Raw genomic sequence first — 20,139 nt, forward strand, 5'->3', positions numbered from 1 at the left:
AATGCTATTGCCATAGTTAGCAATGGAAGGAGAATAAATGATACAATGGTAATTGATGCCCTAATTGATGCAGTGGTTTGTGATTCCCTAAATGATACAATGGTAATTGATGCCCTAATTGATACAGTGCTTTGTAATGCCCTAAATGATACAATGGTAATTGATGCCCTAATTGATACAGTAGTATTTGATGCCCTAAATGACAATGGTATTGACGCCCTAAATGATACAGTGATATTGAAGCCCTAAATGATACATTAGTATTTGATGCCCTAAATGAATCAGTGGTATTTGACACATAAATGATACAATAGTTTTTGATGCCCTAAATGATACAGTGGTATTTGATGCCCTAAATGATACAACAGTAGTATTTGATGCCCTAAATAATTCAGTGGTATTTGACACCTAAATGATACAGTAGTATTTGATGCTCTAAATGATACAGTGGTATTTGATGCCCTAAATAATATAGTAGTATTTGATGCCCTAAATGTTTCAATGGTATTTGACACCTAAATGATACAATAGTATTTGATGCCCTAAATGATATAGTGGTATTTGACGCCCTAAATGGTACAACAATAGTATTTGATGCCCTAAATGATTCAGTGGTATTTGACACCTAAATGATACAATAGTATTTGATGCCCTAAATGATATAGTGGTATTTGATGCCTTAAATGATACAGTAGTATTTGATGCCCTAAATGATACAATTTGACACCCTAAATGATACAGTGGTAGTTGAAAAAATCGGCAGTATATCGCCTGACTTGCGATATATCGCATGAAAAAAAAGCTTAGGATATAAATGCGGTAAATTTTGGCAACGGTTTTAATAAAATATCGCTGCGACATTTTCCCTAAGTCTCGCCGATAAAATCAAGAGATCTTCAAAAAAATCGTTGACCAAGTCCAAGCTTTTGCATTTTAGGGTTCTAGGGTTTGAAAAAGATGTTTTATAAATGAAAATTTTAAAGTTCAATTTTTTAGAGTAGTTGCTTTTATTTTGTTGCGACTCTTATAGTCATTGTTTGTTGTGAGAAAGGAGAGGAAGATGTTGCGAGAAAGAAAAGGAAAAATGCAACGCCATTAGGATATACAAAATCCTTCGCAATTTTCTTAAACGGGTTGGCTTGTTTGAGCATGAATAAGACCCCTGTAATTTTAATAGTTTCTTTTACCAGTCAAAAATTTAGGGCTGCTCAGAAATACTTCATTGTGCGCGGATGGAAATATGGATCGGGGTGCACTAAAGAAAATACAAAAACTCCAACAATGGAATTTGATCGCCCGTGTCTTTGATCACCATCTCTACTTTCAAGTCGATTTTAATGAAAATGATATGCAAAACATTTGAACTTAGAACATTTTAAATTATTTTTATGTAAATATAAAATTTTAAAAACACTGCATGTACTATTGTATGTCAATGCCATGTGTAAGAATAAATTATTGACGGACATGTAATGTATTTTTTAATTTTATATACGTAAAAATCAAACGATAATAAAATATATGTAACTTGTAAATTATTAAAAATTAAAATAGATTTAAGTATTTATATTTATATTTATATTTAGATCTAGATAAATATTAAAAACTAAAATTTTATATAACTTGTATATAATTCGTAATTTGGATATTATATAAATACTAAAATTATATATAATCATTATATGTTCTACAAATTGGTGTATATATTTGTGTTTTTAAGAATATTTTAAGAAATTATGTATTTTCAAATGTTCGATAAAAGTGCTGATTTTTTCGTCGAGTTTTTTTGATTCTGAGATTTTCAATTTTTTTGGGCTAGCCGAGATATTGCTGAAATCGAATTTTTCAACTATGCCCTAAATGATATATTGGTATTTGTCATTACGATAAAGTGGTATAGCTATTTGATTCTTAAGCGGTATTTTTGGACTAACCTGGGTTTTGCAGAAGCATCCCTAGACGGATTTCGGTTTTGAATTCTACGATATGTAGGTTTTAAATTCCTTATTAAATTCATTGATGATGTCTTCAAATGTTAGTTATGAAATTTTCTGTTTAACTGATTGTAACTGCCTTCTCATGCACATGAATGTGAATTAGTATTGTATTTCATTGAGATGTTAGTTAATAACTAAGGCTTGGAAAAATTGGTTGTTACACTTTTGATTTATCTGAATGTCCCTGAAGGTGCTGCAAATTCATCTCCTTCCTCTATAATTTTTCTTGCCCAATGTGGCCTTTTAGAATTATTGTCAAGACTCTCTTCTTGAGTCTCATGAAGTATCTCATTTTCATTTGAAGTCTCTTCAGGGTACTCCCTCTAAATCTCAGGAGTAGGAACCTCTTCTAGGGAACAGGATAAGTCATCCGTATCTAGTTCATTTGAAATTTTGGCTCTTTTGAAAGCAATGTCTTCTTCAAAGATGACATCTCTGCTTAGTTCTATTTGTTTCTGTTTAGGTATGTAGATTCTATAACCCTTTACTATTTCACTAAAACCAATAAGAATTCCTTTCCTTCCAGTAGACTTCTCACTTAGTCCTTTTCTCCTTAGGTACATGAACATACACAGGACATCCAACTATCCTTAAATGGCTAATGTCAGGTTTCATACCTGAAAATGCTTCTTTAGGAGTTTTCTTGTCTAGATGTGAGTGAGGACATTTATTTTGAATATAGATTTCTGTATTAGATGCTTTAGCCCAAAATGACATGCTCAAGTTTTGATCAAATATCATAGCCCTAGTAGCTTCTACAATGATTCTATTTTTCCTTTCAGCAACTCTATTCTATTGAGGGTTGTAGGGAACTGTAAACTCCCTCTAAATCTCAACAAGTTTGTAGAATTCTTTAAATATTTCATAAGTGTATTCTTTCCCATTATTTGTTCTTAGAATTTTAATTTTCTTTTCTTAGGAGTTTTCAGTGATAATTTTGAATTCTTTAAATTTAGAAAGAATCTCTTCAGATTCTTTACACTTAAGGAAGTATATCCACGTCTTCCTTGAAAAATCATCAACAATATCACATAGTACAATAACCCTCCTATGGATGGTGTAGACATGGTTCCACATAGGTTTGAGTGCACTAGTTCTAACACATTTTTAGTTTTGCTCAAACTATGAGGAAATGACTTTTTTGTGTTTTTATCCAAGGCACAACCTTTGCAATATTCATTATGAATTTGACTTAATTTGTGCATTCCAGTTACCAAATTTCCCATAGATGTTAGAGCACGAAAGTTGATATGGCCTAATCTTCTATGCCAAATTTCATTTGAATTTGAAGTCTCATGAACAAGTGCAAGATTAGTCTTAGTGCAAAGCTCATATAATAGTCCTTGTCTTACTCCTATTGTTTGAGCCTTCTTTATGGTTGAATTCTTTGCCCATGCTAGCACTTTGCCTTCCATGAAAGTAATTCTATAACCATCATCTTCAAGTGTTGATATAGATATTAAATTCCTTTTAATACCTAGTACATATAGAACTCCAGAAAGATGAATAGATTTTCCGGATTTTAATTTGATGGTGTAGGTCCCAATTCCTTTTACAGAATGTGCAGAATCATCCCCAATTGTAACTTCTTCATCTGTTTCTATTTGCATGCTTTCTAGGTTATCTTGATATCCAGTGATATGTCTTGAAGATCCATTGTCAATTATCCAAGTGTTGGACTTGGTTGATATTTGACTAGACAAGGCTAAGTAGAAGGCATATTTCTCAGAATCTTCACCTTCGATTGATTTATCAGTTTTGGCAAATGATGCTTGAAGTTTTGATTGATTAGGACAATTTAGTGCAAAATGTCCATATTGATCACATCTGAAACATTGAATATTAGACAAGTCTTTCTTCTGTTTTGACTATCCTTTTCCATGAAAGTTTCTTTTCGTCTTGGTGTTCTTCTTCTTACTCTTCTTATGAGAGTTGGTGTTAACAATTTAGTGCAAAATGTCCATATTGATCACATCTGAAACATTGAATATTAGACAAGTCTTTCTTCTATTTTGACTGTCCTTTTCCATGAAAGTTTCTTTTCCTCTTGGTGTTCTTCTTCTTACCCTTCTTATGAGAGTTGGTGTTAACAACATGAATGTCTTCATCTAAGGTTTTATGTTTTCCTTTAGTCATTAATCTTGACTCTTCTTGAAGACAACTAAATCTTAATCGATCTAGTTTTGGAATTTTAGATCTTGCACTTATACCTTGTACAAATGACTCCCAAGAATTTGGTAGTCCTCCTAATGCTATTAGGGATAACTCTTGGTTGTCAATCTCATAATTGACTGAAGATAATTGATCTCTCAATTCTGTGATTCTCATAAGAAGACATTTATTGTTTCTCCTTTATTCATGCTAATATTATTCATTTGTCTTTTAAGAGCAAGTTTTCTACTAGTGTTATTTACTATGAATGCATTTTCAAGAGCTTTAAACATGCGATATGCTGTTGCATGTTTTGCCACAATAGGCACTATGTGGTCTCGAACATCCACTATTATTTTCATGGCGTTTTCATTATTCTTGATCCATAGAGTTTTCTCTGGATCATCTTTAGGTTCTTCCTTTTCTTCTTTTACAAAGGAATCTAATTTGTTCTCTTTTAATAGCATCATTAAATGAAGTTTCCAGGATTCAAAATTGTCAACACTTGTAAGGTGGTGTTCGAATCTTAACATGTTTGTCATCTTGAAGAATAATGAGTGACTGCAACTTAATGTGAAATTTGATCTCTTAAACTTAATGATGTCTCTCCTTAACAAGGCTCTGATAACATGTAAAGTTTTTTACTAGATTTCAAATAAGGCTTGACTGATGCACGATCTGTTTTGCAAATTTAACCACTGATGCCAATGAATTTGATTTGCTTTAGAATTTGTATATATTCATAAGAAGTAACAAAAATGCTCTTATACTAGTGATGCTTACTTCCTTTGATATGCCAAAATTAATAGATTTTGATGCTTAGAACAATCGGGCAGATGTATTATATATACTCCATGAAAGGGCATGATATGGTGAATGGGCATGTCTCCGAATGGAGACATGACCATTCACGATCATACCCGATCGGAGTTAACAATTAGTAATCAACAGTTACATGTACACCATCGATAATGATATCAATAACCAATATAGTGATATCGCAACCCGATATGAAGTATTCAAAACAGTATTGATTCAAAACAAGGATCGATAAGTATGAGATATTATTGTGATACAATATATGATATCGGTTATCATACAGAGATCAAGAAATGCAGAATTGATAGAATCAGAATATATATCTATGTGTATATATATCAGTATGCAATCATATTGATATATATATCCATACGTATAGATTCTGATATCGATTACAGATCTTGTCTAAAAGAAGCTACAAAATTTAACGCAAGATTTACTGTTAATGACATTGTTTTAAGTGCACCAAAAGAAATATTCATTATTTCAATCATGGCAATAGGAGTATGAAAAACTACCAGTGAAATGTTTTTCATATGAATGATTAACAGTGTTAAAATGATAATATACAATATATAACTTCTAGTGCATCGATACCCTAGAAAAACAACTAAGTGGGAGGCATGACGGAGTCTCTAATGGTGAATGACTGATCTTGATGGTGCTTTGAGAACCTGATGCAGTCATAGTATCTGTTGTCTTGTTCGATAACTCTGAAAGTGATCTTACATACAAAATTAGATTTTCCTCTGGCTTGAGTTATCACTTACTTTACAGATTTATTCCTTTGATTAATCTTTGAGTCTACATGCATTTTATCTTCATATGGCACAGTCCCTAAAGATTAAGCCTAAGGTTGCCTGTCTGTCCTCAAACCCACAATGCTTCATTTTAGTTCATTGTAGCAATGTAATTCTTAAACACATGATATACAATTTGTTCTCTTTCTTGGATTCATTCCTTTTTTTCTTGCAAGCACGTGTTTCAATTATCAAATTTCTACCTTTTTAATTTCATTCAATGTTAATGAATCCACTCTTTGTTTCAATGCAAGTTGTGTTTGACTTTTGAATCTGTGTTTGTCACTAAGCTAAGATTTTGAATTCATTATTTATGTGATTTAATCTTATGCATGTCATCAATGTATTTGAAACTTTTTATGTGCAGACATTTAATAGTCAGAAATGTTCCGGCATTGGGATGTGTTGATGAACTTCTAAAATTGTTTGGGCTCTATGGACCTATTGAAGAGTAAGTTGTAGTTCATTAGAGCAATGATTCTTATGGTAATATATGGAAATAAACTCCTTGAAGGACTGTATGTTGTAATGACAGCTTGGGATAAATTAGTTTTTTCAATCTTTCAGCATGACAAGCCTATAGACTGTTAAATATTGTGTACATATTATCAGATGTTATTTTTAGCTTCTGATTTACATGTAATATTTTGATAAATGAAGAAAATACTGGGCATAGAACTGCTATTTTGTTTGAATCTTGATTTACATGTAATATTTCATGGAAGAAAATTCTGCGCATAGAACTCCTTTTGAATGTTCAAGAAGCTAAAGAATATATATCTCAGTTTTTGTACCTTATTTTCTAATATATGGAAAAATAGTATTTAAATAAGCATATGTTCTTGGGAGTTTTCTTTGCTATGCTATATAAACTTTAGAAGTCTTCGTTTCTTGTTAACCAATTTTATAGTGAAAACCATTGTTGAAAAACTTGGACTCTGCAGTAACTTGGATGGCCCAATTTTAAAAAAAAAAACTAAAAGAAATCGACACTTTTATCAAACATTTAAAAATATATAATTTGTTAAAATATTCTTAAAAACAGACACATATACACCAAATTTGAAGACCGTTTACTGATTTGAGATTTTCATCATATATAGATCGATGTTTTTAGTTAAATACGTAGCAATTAGAATTTGGCAAATTAAGAGTCATATACCAAAAAACAAGTGCAACATCTGAATAAAATTGAGTTTAATGCATATTGAAGTCCAACTCCATGAAACAATTGCAACCTCTGAATACATATAAAGTTTCCATATCAATGAAAACTAGAAATCATATATTGTATCTATGATTACAGCTCAAAAGTGATTGTTGCCGCTAGGTGGTAGTGCTGAAGTAGTTGCAACATCTGCAACAGGTGCCTCAATAGAAATCTCTGGTAGATGACCGAGCTCACGTTCCTCCTTACTTGCTGCCATTTTTGCATCCTAGTCATCGTCCTCCATCTCAACCTCAGCTAGGTGATCATCAATCAAGAAAGGATCCACATCTATATCATCATCATTAAGAGCAGCAACCCAATCAGCTGAATAGGGATCAATGTCTTCCAAGTCAAGTGCTTCATGTGAAGCCTATCCCTACACCTTTTCATGTAATTCAAGGTTGTACCGCACATACACGAGTTCATTCAAGCGCTATTGAGTCAACTTATTGCACTTTTTTGTATCAATGGCCTAAAAACGATTCAATTGCACTCACATCCAAAAGCACTACAAGGCTGCGATAATATGCGGATGGCAAGCTTTTGAAGATTAGGTGGTGGCACCATAATCTTCCCACCACAAATTTGCAAGGATAAAAAATGCCATTTATAACCTAGTAAAGATTTTAATAAACTTAATGAATGAAATAAATGGTATAATAGAAGTAAATATATGTTCTTGTTTACTTAGGTCTAAGGTGTCTTTCCTATGTTTGCAATCAGGTGAAGATAACAATGGCTTCTTGACCTTCTTATAGCTCTCTAATTCATCAAGTATTAGGTTTGGAGGTGCTCATCATCAACTAATCTTTGAATACCTATGCCAAGGCCAACTTGAATCTCTGCATTTTCTCTGGAAGTGTTGGATAAATAAAACATGGGATACAAGTGGTAAGTGGTAGCATGAATATTTTGGTGGAGTTGTTGGCTCCACCCCTAATTGATTATGTGTCATATGTCCATATTTGGTCTCATTTGACCTATACAAGGGCTGAATGGTCTTTTTGGCCCTATCCATGACCTCATATAGATATCCCATGGGGTTTTTATCCCTATCCTCCATTCGCAAAACCCTCACCGATGGTTTTAACACCTGGACATAAAATGTTTACCGAAATCAGCGAATTGTAATATTAAAAGATTAAATAATAAATCATCGATTGAGGTTTGAAAACTTACATTGATGATCTCCTCCACCTCTGCAAATCTAACATCAAAATGGCCTTCACGACCTTCTGTGCTTTAGGGTTCTTGCTGTAAGGACTCTCCAACCACTTCTCACTTACGAACATTAACTTATGGTTGGGCAGTGTAGCTAATATGCTATGCAAGATTAGAAAATTATTAGCAAAGTGTGTGACCCTCAATTGCATGAGATCTTTACCATTAATGTGCTCTCTCATAAGACTCATGACCCATGAGTGGTTGTAGGTGCACTTTATGATATTCCTTCTATCTTCAATCACCTTCCCAACCCAACTTAGTTTTCCTTACCGCTCAAGGAGCAAGTCTAGACAATGGATGGTATAAGGGTTCCAAGATAACATTGGATGCCTAGCTATCAAAAGTTTGCCGACTGCCACATATGGAGTTGTATTGTCAATCACAATCTAGACAACATTACATAGTTCCTTTTCCATCACCACCCCATCCAACATGTTGCACAAAGTCTCTGCATTTTTTACTTGATCAGAGGTATTAAATAATTTTAAGAATACTAATTGTCCCCTTAAGCAGCTAGAAAGTTGATGAGCATTCTACCCAACGGATATAATGGTGCAGACATTTTATTCCCAAATTTTTCTTTACTCTTCCATAAGTCAATGAATGTTGTGGACCTCATCTTGCAACAACGACCCACTCACCTCATAATGGCTTGGGGACTTGAACCCCTTACTCGCCAGTCATTGGACTAACCAATTGATCCCAATATAAACTACATTAAACATTGAGGGGAATATTATTGTACTGCCCAAGTCTGCCAACTTTGACCAATGATGCATCTCTTTGTTCCATGCAGTACCTTGCAATCTGGGTTGAGCTCTAGGAGTGTTATGCGGAATCGAAGACTCTGACATATGCCCACCTACATTTTCTGATCCTTGTATCCGTGATCCAATAGAGGAAGAAGTCCCCACACCTATTCGTGACCCTGCAGAACTAAAAACTGCCATTGAGGTGGTCATTGCCTCTGCCGTCCTCTCTTTGCCTTCCTTCTTTTGCACATATGCTTCAAGGCTTGCTGACACCTCCCTTATAACCTTTTCAGGACAATCGTCACATGGTGTAGTATCACGACATTCAATCTTTGAAAGGTGATATTTCAGCCAACTTATGCCACCAATTATCTGCTTAGGGCAATGGATACACATGATATCTCCTCGATTTGGTCCTGGTGTCCCATGTTTCCTTAAATTGCCTCTGTTTCTGCCACCAACCATACTCTGTAGTTAATAGTACTGCAAGTTTGCTAGTGCATGAACAACAAATTAGAAATGTTGGACAAAAATTCACAAATAAAGAGGACATCTTGCAGAAGTAAAATTTTCATTTGTATCTAATTTTGATACATTATTTGACAAATTGTAATTCACACCTTTTTTGGGGCATTACAGCAAGCTCTGGTGTTTAAAAAAATGTAATGAATTATATCTCCCCTTCAGTTTTGAATGGTTGTTAATATGTTATATCATTAGTTTCTTTAAAAGGGCAGTCATCAAATAACTATCTTAGTCTGAGATCAAATATGAGTCAAGTCTATGAAGTAACTGAGAAAAAAAACTTGATCAATAATCAAGCTTTTAAAGAGGGCAGTCACCAAATAGGTTCTAGCTATAATTCTATGAAGTAACTAAGATAAAAAATTATCAGTCTTTTAAAGAGGGAAGTCACCGAATAGCTGTGTGGGATGAAATCTTACCTAATTCTATGAAGTAATTGAGATCAAAACTTATCAGAATTTTAAATAGGGCAGTCACCAAATAGTTGTCTAATTCTGAGATCAAATATTAACCAAGTCTATGAAGATGTAACTTCAAAATTTATCCGACAGTGATCTATGATAATGCATATTTCAAAATAGATATGGTGAACAACATTAAATGTGCGATATGGTGATATAATATCCCAGTAGGATACTTCCCAAATTTACTCACAAACATTTTTTCAGAGAACAACATATATCTTTTGCAAATAAAACCAGCAGAAATAACCAACAATGAACCAGTAAATGCTCATTAAAGTATCTCAAAATAGTTTATTGCATTATACGTCAACAATACAATAACCAGATATCAAAATCCAATCTTAAAAACAACTACATAGTCAGATTGGAAAGAAACAATAAATGCACCTGTAGTCTCAGATGTGAATTCTGATGTGAATTCACCACCAATGTTGAACCAGGTTGACGTCCGATCCAGCGAGAAGACCTTGAAGGTTTCTGTCCACAAGTTTTGAAAACTGGAAGCCAAGCTTTCCCTTTGTCAAAGAGAAATCTGAAACAACTCCAAAATCCAAGCATCCCCAAAATGAAGGAGACTTCCTCTTTTAATGCTCAACCGTGACTCTTCAGATTCCCATTCTGTCTTTCCTCTTATTGCCCCTTTGTCACCTTCTCCCCTTATTAATTAAAAGAGACTTTTTAAATAGTTTTAGTTCAACTCCAAAGTCACTTTTAATTATTTTATAAGTTGAGCTAGTAATTTTCTAATGTTACCAAAAAGGGAAACTATAGTTCTCCCTCCTTGAGATTGCTTGTCCTTAAGCAATCAGTACTAGGATCCCATATAAATCTGCAGGTAGCTCTATAGCCCAATCTTAAAACACATTCTGCCACAGTGTGAAGCAAGGTGTCCAAATGTAACTCATCCATCAACCAGATCCTTGGATCCCATTTCAATTTGTGAAGTACCGCTGCGTCTTAGGCTACTTGACTCTGATCATAAACCTCAAAGTGTGCAGTATCACAACATGCTCCCCCAATGCAAAGCACACCTTGTGTTGACCCTTGGATCCCAAACCAACCTGTCAGCACGATCTTGGGTGTAGAAATAGATGATCGGTGAGTCACCAACCTCCTCGATCAGCCAACTGAACAAATGGATGTCAAATATACTGCTCTTATGTGAGGAAACCAACTCATCATGCCTCAAGATGTCACTGACGCAATTCGGATCAGCATTGTCACCAATATGTCACTGAACTGAAAAAGTAAGCATCTCATAAGGAATATATTGCAATGTGTGGTTTCCACTCGTTTGCAAGCAAGTCACTAACCCATGTAGGCCAAGCCAATTCTGAGAATGTACTAATAGTCCAATTAGGGTAGCCACTGATAATCCACTCATTTGCAAGCAAGTCACTAACCCATGTAGGCCAAGCCAATTCTGAGAATGAACTAATAGTCCAATTAGGGTAGCCATTGGAAATCGAAGCACAGATGAAGAAAAAAAATCACCAATCAATAAGTATATAGCAGTGATACATTTCTAGATAATCTATAGAAAACATCAATATACAGTAAGGACAATTTTGAATCTTTAGTATCATCGTAAGTGGCATCACTCAAATCAACATGTCCATGAATGAAGAGATCATTATCAAGTGAAATTTTTGAATTATTTTCACTTGATTCATATCTATCCACATAACATTGTGAAGATATACCATCGCTGTTATAAAAATCAGAGTTCTCATGGTTGGCTTCATTTTGGTTTTTGTAGTTGTCTTCAACATAGTGATCCTCATATAGATAAGGGAAAGTGTATACATTGTGCCCTTCTTCACTTTCACCAATGGTGCGAATTCCTTTTACTATTTGTATGACCTCTTTGGCCTTAGGTACTTGATCATCTCGGTGAGTGGCTGTCGTAGAAATCCGATTTCCGGCCTGATGTGATGACTATTGTGTCACACTCATACTTAGTTGGAGACACAACTCATCTATCTCCCTCTCTTTATCTTCAACATGTTTGATAGCCATATCTTTGAACAATTTCAAGTAATCTGATTTCATTCTTTCCAATGCCTTCTTAAGGGTGTGAAGGCTTGCACTAGTGATTGTGTTCATTATTCTTTTCTTTTTTTCAATACTTTAACTTGTCACATGATTTCCTGAATGTTTTTATGGGTTTTGTCAAAATGCACTAAGGCTGCAATGACCACATCATTTGATACTTTCAGCTTATCCTCCAAATTATATGCTCCAAAATCATGAACCTGAAATGGAATCTCCGATTGGTCCTTCAAATCAGCCCCTACAGTAACATCATCTTGCTCTAGATTTTGAATACTAGGTTTAGTCTCAGCTGTACCATTTTTCGGAGTTTCCTTCTATCTTCATTTGTATTGTCTCATTAACTATTATGCCATTGTTTTCAAATAGTCCATCCTTATGGAGAGGTACTTTTTCATTTTTAGACATATCATGTAGATAGACATTCTCATGAAAGTGCTTGTCAATAACCACTTCCAAATCACCAAATAAGATGCTAGAACAATCCTTATTGTTAACCATAGAGGAGCCCCTCTCATATTCTTCATCGTGTTGAAGTTGGACTAATGAGTCCTTAACTTTTTCAATGCTGATATGTACTTCTTGTGTTGACTCTTCTTCCTTGTTACCCTCACAAGTGTGATCAAGTGACCAGTTATGCTTGCAAGTACAACAAACCTGCTCTTTCCTCATTTGGGTCTTGTTCATTTTTTAAGATTCTACGTGTAATTCTACAACATGTTATTCTTTGGTTCTTGTTTAGCCCACTGTTGTTTGTACTTCTCAATTTTTGGCTCACATTGTTTGAGCACCCTATTGACCAGCTTATAAGCATTTTGTGAGGCCTCTTGTTTCCTATTTGAAATTGCTAACAACATTTGAAGTAGTGGCTGGAAATGAGTGTCACTCTCATTAATTGTTGTAACTATTGGTGTAAATAAGTATTTACTATTTACACTTAAGTTTACTTAGGTTAATGCATTATTTTAATATTTATTTATTAGTCACCTTGGAGTATGTGCACTCTTCTGAGTTGTCATGTTGACAACAAAGGAGTTCATACCTCTTATATGCACATGGTGTTTACAACACAGGAGTTAGCACACTAATTAAGCACATGGTGTCTACAACATCTCCACTTGAGATACACCTCATCATTCTTATCTTATCATCTAGAATGATGGATAAGACGTGTGCTTAGTTGTCATGCTTATCTTATCTCCTGGCTCTTTCTAGAGACATTCTAGGTGCTTCCTGAGAGACCTTTATATATAGGCACTCCTAGTGTGTTTGTACATACAATAAAGAGCAATGTATGAGGACATACTTTGATATATTGATCATACTCCTTTTTGGTCTACAATTGTGCCTATGTTCGAGTTCTACGATCTTGGGTGAATTTTGCCCTAAGACAAATTCTTACATGGTATTAGAGCTCTTGGAGAATCTCTCTTCACATAGCCGTTCGAGACCATTGTTGGTTCAACACCTCGGCCCGAATTTGGATTATCGCTGTCATTGGGAGCGTCTAGAGCCAGATCTAACCTTGCCATTGCATCCGGAAGGTCAATTTGGTGAAGATCGGCTATAAAATTGCCTACCCTAGGCCAAAGTCGATCGTGAGGCAATTTTTTTTTGCAAATCAGCATTCGGAGGCCCCGATTTGCAAGTTCGGGTATGATCTTTTCAATCTGCAATTTAATTTAATTCAGATCAGTATTTGTGTTTTTTCCCTGCAGATTTTTGGAAATTTCTTCCGTCAGTTGCCCCTGTAGAGAATTTTTTTTTGTAGGAATCAGGCAGTAACACCTCGGCTTCGTTGAGAATATTCACAGTTATCGGAATATTCCACATAACTTGGTGGCTAAGTATATTCTTCCATTTGGCGGGCACATTCACAATTTTCGGACAGTGGCTTAATTAAATCCGGCATCGGCATAGCATTACCGGCGGGATCCCACACCAGCGCGGCTGCACAACTAACACCAGCCGTGCTTTGTTATCTCCTTTGCGTGTTTGAGGTATTAAATCGCATTGCGTTCTCCATCCGCACCAATGTGGGATAAATCACATTGATCCCTGCCGACGTTTCCAATTTTCCGGCCTGCTGATAATAAATTTTGGCCTCGGCAATATTACTTTGCCATTGCGAAAAGAAACCGGCCCCAGTCCCTGGCGAATAGTTAACTTTTGGCGCGCCAACAACATTTTCCGATGCTCGCTATTTTTTGTTCTCCGGCGGACACGCAAGCATAATGTCCTCCACGTGGACTTCTTTATCTCTCGACACGTGGACAGCCTGCACTGACATGTCAGCTTCTTTGCTCGGTGGACCCTGCCAACATCACCAGACACATCAGTTGACACATAAGTAGCCATACATCTAACTCACCTGCCACGTCACCCTTCCGTATTTGGCTGTACCTTGCCACGTAGACTGCCCTACAACTGTCGTACCTTGCCACGTGTACTGATTGTACTGTCACGTCACCAGGAGGGCTGATTTTTTGCCACGTCATCATCTCACTCTGGTAAATTTGACGGCCGTTTGACCATCATTTTTAGGCTTTTTATAATTGCTGTGACGATCGTTTGATCGTCAAATTTAAGCTAATAGTTTTTCTTCTAGACCCCTCTCCAGATTCAGTTTTGATTTGGCAGCCCGACTTTGAGAGGCCATAACTCGGTCATTCAGACTCCAATTGAGGTGCGTTTTTTTTAAAATTTTGGGTAGAATTTCCTGAAATCTTCATTGGTGCTACTCTTTTCTGGTTTTGGTGTACGGATTTGTTAGAAATTGCGTCTTTTGGTGACTATACCTGTTCAATCCTGCATTTTGCAACTTGAAACGCTCCATACGGGCTCATTTGGACACATTTTCAAGATTTTTTTTTTGAAAGTGCGTTATTTTTCATCTACTTTCCAGATCTGCATTTAGAATCTAGATAATAGGGTTGTTTGGACAGAAATATCACTTTCAGCATTAGGGCCTTGTTTGCATTGTATTGCTTTCCAGAATTGTTGTATATCTGAGCTACAGTGCATAGTTCTAGAGTTAGGCCTCAAAAGGCAGTTGTAACTAGCAAAATTAGAAGTCCATTTTGTTCATTTTGACAAGTGACCCATTGAACACGCACCACCTATAAAGCACCAAATCTTGCATTAGGGGGGGTTATTTTACATTTTGGGAGGTTCATTGATTGATCTCATGGGGTCTTGTCAAATATTTCAGTCTGGTATTCGACCATAGTTGACAACAAGGAACTATCACAAATGGAGTACCTTGATACTTGATCATCTAAGAGACCATCAAGAATTGCTTCCTTATCTCTATTCATTGCCACCACATTTTAATTGGACACATCTTGTGCACCTTCGTCGCTTTTTGTATAATAGTATGAGTAAGGAATCTTTTGCTCCTCTTAGAATGACAAGTTTTCCTCATGATATTTGGATGTCTATTTGGGAAGTATATGGAGATCCATGGGTTCCTCCATCTCCAGAGGACATTCTACATCCAGTCACTCCAGCTATGGTTTCTTCAACTCTAGATGCGATCACACCTCCAGATGCTCTTATTGCTCCTACTGATCTCGTTCCAGCCACAGATGCTTCGGATTCAGTGTAACAAGACCCTTTCTGTCTTCCTACTTTCCCTTCATGCAACTTCCTTCCTTCCTGCCATTGCAGGCCTGTTTATGGAGTCTCACATTGAAGATGTGGGAGACACTATTGATGATATTTGTCTTCTTTTTGAGGCAAATTCTTCATCTGTTGCCATAGTGACAGATTCATGTGCTTCAACGCAGCAGGGTACATTTTGTCTTCCAGTTCTTGCCTTAGATGATGACTTCTTGGCAGACATTGCAGGTTTGTTCGTTGAGTCACACATAGCAGCCTTGGGAGACTTCTTTGATGATATACCACTTCTCTTTGTTGAGGACGATCCTTCTCTAGTTGTTGCGAGGGCTCACTTTGACGCTCATGTCCATTCTCTACATGATCAGTCTTTACAGGCTGATGTGATTGTGGATCCTTATGTACAACAATTGTCGGAGGTCTCTTTGTCATTTGAGGAGACTGTTGGTTTTTTGAGACAAGTTCTATATGCATCCTTGCTCGATCTGTACTTCTTCTCAGTAGTTTTGGAAGGAGCCACCATCAATATTGACACAGAGACACTTGAACAGGTTTCAGAGATACCTTACATCATCGAGATTCTTTCTCCATATAGGGGATGCATCTCATTTGTACCCTTGACATTGTTTCTTCCAAAGGGGAGGAACATCATTCAGTGGTCATGGATTAGCTTCTATATTGGAGCATTTCTCATTGATCAACACACTATCTTTAGTGGGGGGGACTACCTTGCCTCCTTCTCCTTTTTGGGGGGGGACTTTTTCCTCTTAGGGGGTTTTGTCCTTCTCCCATTTCTCTCTTGTATATACTCAATGTATGTCGTAATGGGGGGGTCTTGATTACTCCATCCATCCATGCATCTTGTCTTTTTATCTCCCTTTTTGGGGGAGGGTTTTTCCCATGAGGTTTTCTCTCTTTCTCCGCTTTATGAGAGATTGCATTTTATTATGTACATGGGTACCTAACATGGCCTAGTATCCAGGACCCATTATGCATTTCCTCCTAGTTTTCATAAACTTAAGGGCATTCCCCTAAGTTGCACTTAAGGGGGGGTGTTGGTGTAAATAAGTATTTACTATTTACACTTAAGTTTACTTAGGTTAATGCATTATTTTAATATTTATTTATTAGTCACCTAGGAGTATGTGCACTCTTGTGAGTTGTCATGTTGACAACATAGGAGTTCGCACCTCTTTTATGCACATGGTGTCTACAACACAGGAGTTAGCACACTGATTAAGCACATGGTGTCTACAACATCTCCCCTTGAGATACACCTCATCATTCTTATCCTATCATCTAGAATGATGGATAAGACACGTGCTTAGTTGTCATGCTTATCTTATCTCCTGGCTCTTTTTAGAGACATTCTAGGTGCTTCTTGAGAGGCCTTTATATATAGGCACTCCTAGTGTGTTTGTACATACAATATAGAGCAATGTATGAGGAGATACTCTGATATATTGATCATACTCCTTTTTGGTCTATAGTTGTGCTTGTGTTCGAGTTCTACAATCTTGGGTGAATCTTGCCCTAAGACAAATTCTTACAGTAACCATAATGTTTTCCATGCCTGCAATAACATCTTCATTGTGTTCTTCCTTGATTGAGTCTAATAGATTTTGGAACATGGTGTGTATTAAATCGTACAATCCCATGTCAAGCATAAGATTGCATAATCTAATCTCTGCAAATGCTTCTAGTATGACAACCCTTCTTGAAAAATGGCAACTGTTGGTTTCCCCGAGATTTTAAAAACTATCAACCATTAACTTAAGTACCTCCTTCATTATATCTTCATAAGGTTCTTGAGGTGCCAAAATCCTTGTAATCTCCATCAAACAAGAAGTAACCAACAAACCTACCTCGTTGTTTGAATGCTTCAGCCATTTATGTGGACTCAATGCACTCACTATAGGAGCAAGAGCGATCTGCAGTAACTTAGAAGGTGATTGTTCGACCATGCTTAAGCATCCCTCCAATTTAGTCAATGTGCCAAGAATTTTTTCCCGGTTTAAAAATTCCAACCCAAGTTTGCTATCTATTTTATAAAGCACTCTAGCCAAATTGTTATTTGCTATCATTTCAAATCTCTTAATTGTGTTAGTAGTTGTCATCTAATTGGCACATTCATACATCACAGTACAATCAGTAATGTTATTTAAACAACTATTTTCCTGATCAATCTCCTAGCTTCAAATGATGCTTTCAAGTCTGCTTGGCAACACAACTCTATACTTTTAGAGGTCGGAATTTACTGTTAACAATCTGCTGTTCTGAATTTCATTCTTGTGAGTTGTCTTTTGGTTTGGGTAGAAAGCTTGCTTTTGCTTGAGTTGAAATTTGTTAATATTCGATAGAACTGCAGAATGCTTGCAAAATAATAAGTATGCTTGTGAAGCCCGAATGGTTCTATCCATAGATGTGAGTATCGCCGATTAATCGGCAATACTAGGAAAAATCGTGATTTTTTGGGGTCGGCGATTTAGTCGCCCCAAAAATCGTGATTTTTTTTTTGCAGATTTTTTCAAAAAAATTGCAGATTAATAGGCGATTAATCGCCTAAAAATCGCGATTTCTTGGAAAAAAATCACTCGTGCCCGGCAATCGCATAAAGTGACGAAAAAACATATTTTTTTCATTCGGTTTTTAAATTGCTTAGGGCGTTTTGGAGAGGAGAGGATAGAGGAGGAGTTCTTGGCAAGCAAGAGGTAGAATCGAGTGCATTTGGAGGCCTTTTGATTCGATTTCTTCATTACTAGGTAAGTGATTTGCAAGAGATTGTATTCTTTTTTCTTGCATGTAAATGAATAAAAATACATTCCTAATTAGTTAGGAATGCATTTGATGAATGTAAGCAAGATTAAATGCATTCATTTGCATTTTTTTCCATTCTAGATTGAATTTATGTTAGAAATTTGCACTTTTTTGAAAAATTTGAAACCCTAGCAGCTAGTTTGTTTGAATGTTATTTGCATTTCAATTTATTGGTGCTGTTATTGAAATGTTGCTTGAATTCTTTGTTTAACTGTTAACTTTGATCTTGTTATAATTTATTTATGGTTTTTTTAAAAATTTGTATGCATAAGGCAGCCCGCAACAATTTTAAATGGCAGACAAATGGCCATTGACTCCATGCCCTTCAGGCTACATTGGCACCAGGCCAAAGAATGCGAGAGATCAGGCATGGAAATATGCCTATGAAGCACCCGATGAACCAACCAAAGTGATTTGCATTCGATGTGAAAAAGTAATATCTGGGGGCATTTACCGGTTCAAATATCACATCGCAGGGATCTCAAAACATGATACGAATCCTTGTGAGAGTACAACAGAAGAAATAAAAAGGTTTGCAAATGCCTTGCTCGCAGCTGGAGAGCAAAAAAAATTGCAAAGAGAGCGGAATAAATTGCATGTTAGGGCAGCCATAGCAGAGACCCAGGGCAGTTTCGTTGATGTTCAGGAGGAGGCAGCCATTGAGAGCATGACCGGCTCTTATTGTGGGCCGCGTGTCTGCAAACAGGGTGGTATTTCTTTCACGAGTTCTGCTCCCACTCCCACTCCTACACCTCCTAGCACTTCCGCACCATCAGGATCATCAGGTGCTTTTGGGATAGGGAGCTATTTTGTGCCGAGGCACACACCTAGTGCACAACCTTCATTAGAGGTCACTAGATGGAATAAGGAGGTCCATGACCATGCGGACAATGCACTAGCAGATTGCTGGGTTTTCAACAACCTTCCTATTAGTGTTGTTGACAGTCCCTATTGGGAGGCTTTGGCCACAGGGTTGACAGTTGCAGGAAAGGGGTACAAGTCCCCTTCTCGTTTTGTGTTGGGTGGCGAGTAAGCGAATAATTTTATTACACTCGATTTCCTTTTAATTTTTAACTTTTTACTTAGTTCTAAATTTTAATTAATTTATCTAGAAATTAGAATGTTGATTACTAAAGTCTAAATCAATTTAAAATTACTAAGAATCTAAGACAACTAAATTTTGTTTTTGTAGACTTATTGGAACTGCTGTTGAGAGGGCCAAAGCATTTTTTGAGGAACAGAAACAAGAATGGACAAAATTTGGTTGCACCATTCTTTCTGACGGGTGGACGGATGGGAAGAGTAGGACCATTATTAATTTGTTGGCCTGCTGTAATGATAATGTGGTGTTCCTGAAATCAATCGATGCCTCCAGCAAGGTAAAAAATGCTGAGACATTGGCATTGATGTTGGAGAACATGGTCTTAGAGATTGGCATTGAAAATGTGGTGCAAATCATCACAGACAATGCTGCTGCATATGTATCAACAGGTAAACCGTAATTTTATGTTGCATGTGCATTGTGAATTTCACAACAAGAATTTTTAATAGTTTGATATTTTTGAAAAGTTGGAAACTAATTAGTATTTGCTTTTACAATTGGCAGGAAAACTCCTACAGCAGAGGCACCCCACTCTCTCTTAGACCCTGTGTGTAGCACATGTCCTTGACCTTCTTTTGGAGGACATGGGCAAACTTGAGTGGGTCACT

At 36.3% G+C, this 20,139-nt stretch overlaps 1 protein-coding gene across 2 annotated transcripts in view; it reads left to right on the forward strand.

The window, feature by feature from the left end:
• Positions 1-20,139, forward strand: part of LOC149543097 (RNA-binding (RRM/RBD/RNP motifs) family protein) — a 102,672-nt gene that overhangs the window by 12,543 nt on the left and 69,990 nt on the right. For both annotated transcript variants that reach the window (XM_089798007.1, XM_089798008.1), the window contains exon 2: positions 6,135-6,218. In XM_089798007.1, coding sequence (XP_089654133.1) covers positions 6,135-6,218 — 84 coding nt within the window. The remainder of the gene's footprint in view (positions 1-6,134; positions 6,219-20,139) is intronic.

The sequence above is a fragment of the Cupressus sempervirens genome, chromosome 8, assembly GCF_028749045.1.
Source record: "Cupressus sempervirens isolate cs-2001-9-10 chromosome 8, ASM2874904v1, whole genome shotgun sequence".
In the NCBI taxonomy this organism is placed as follows: Eukaryota; Viridiplantae; Streptophyta; class Pinopsida; order Cupressales; family Cupressaceae; genus Cupressus; species Cupressus sempervirens.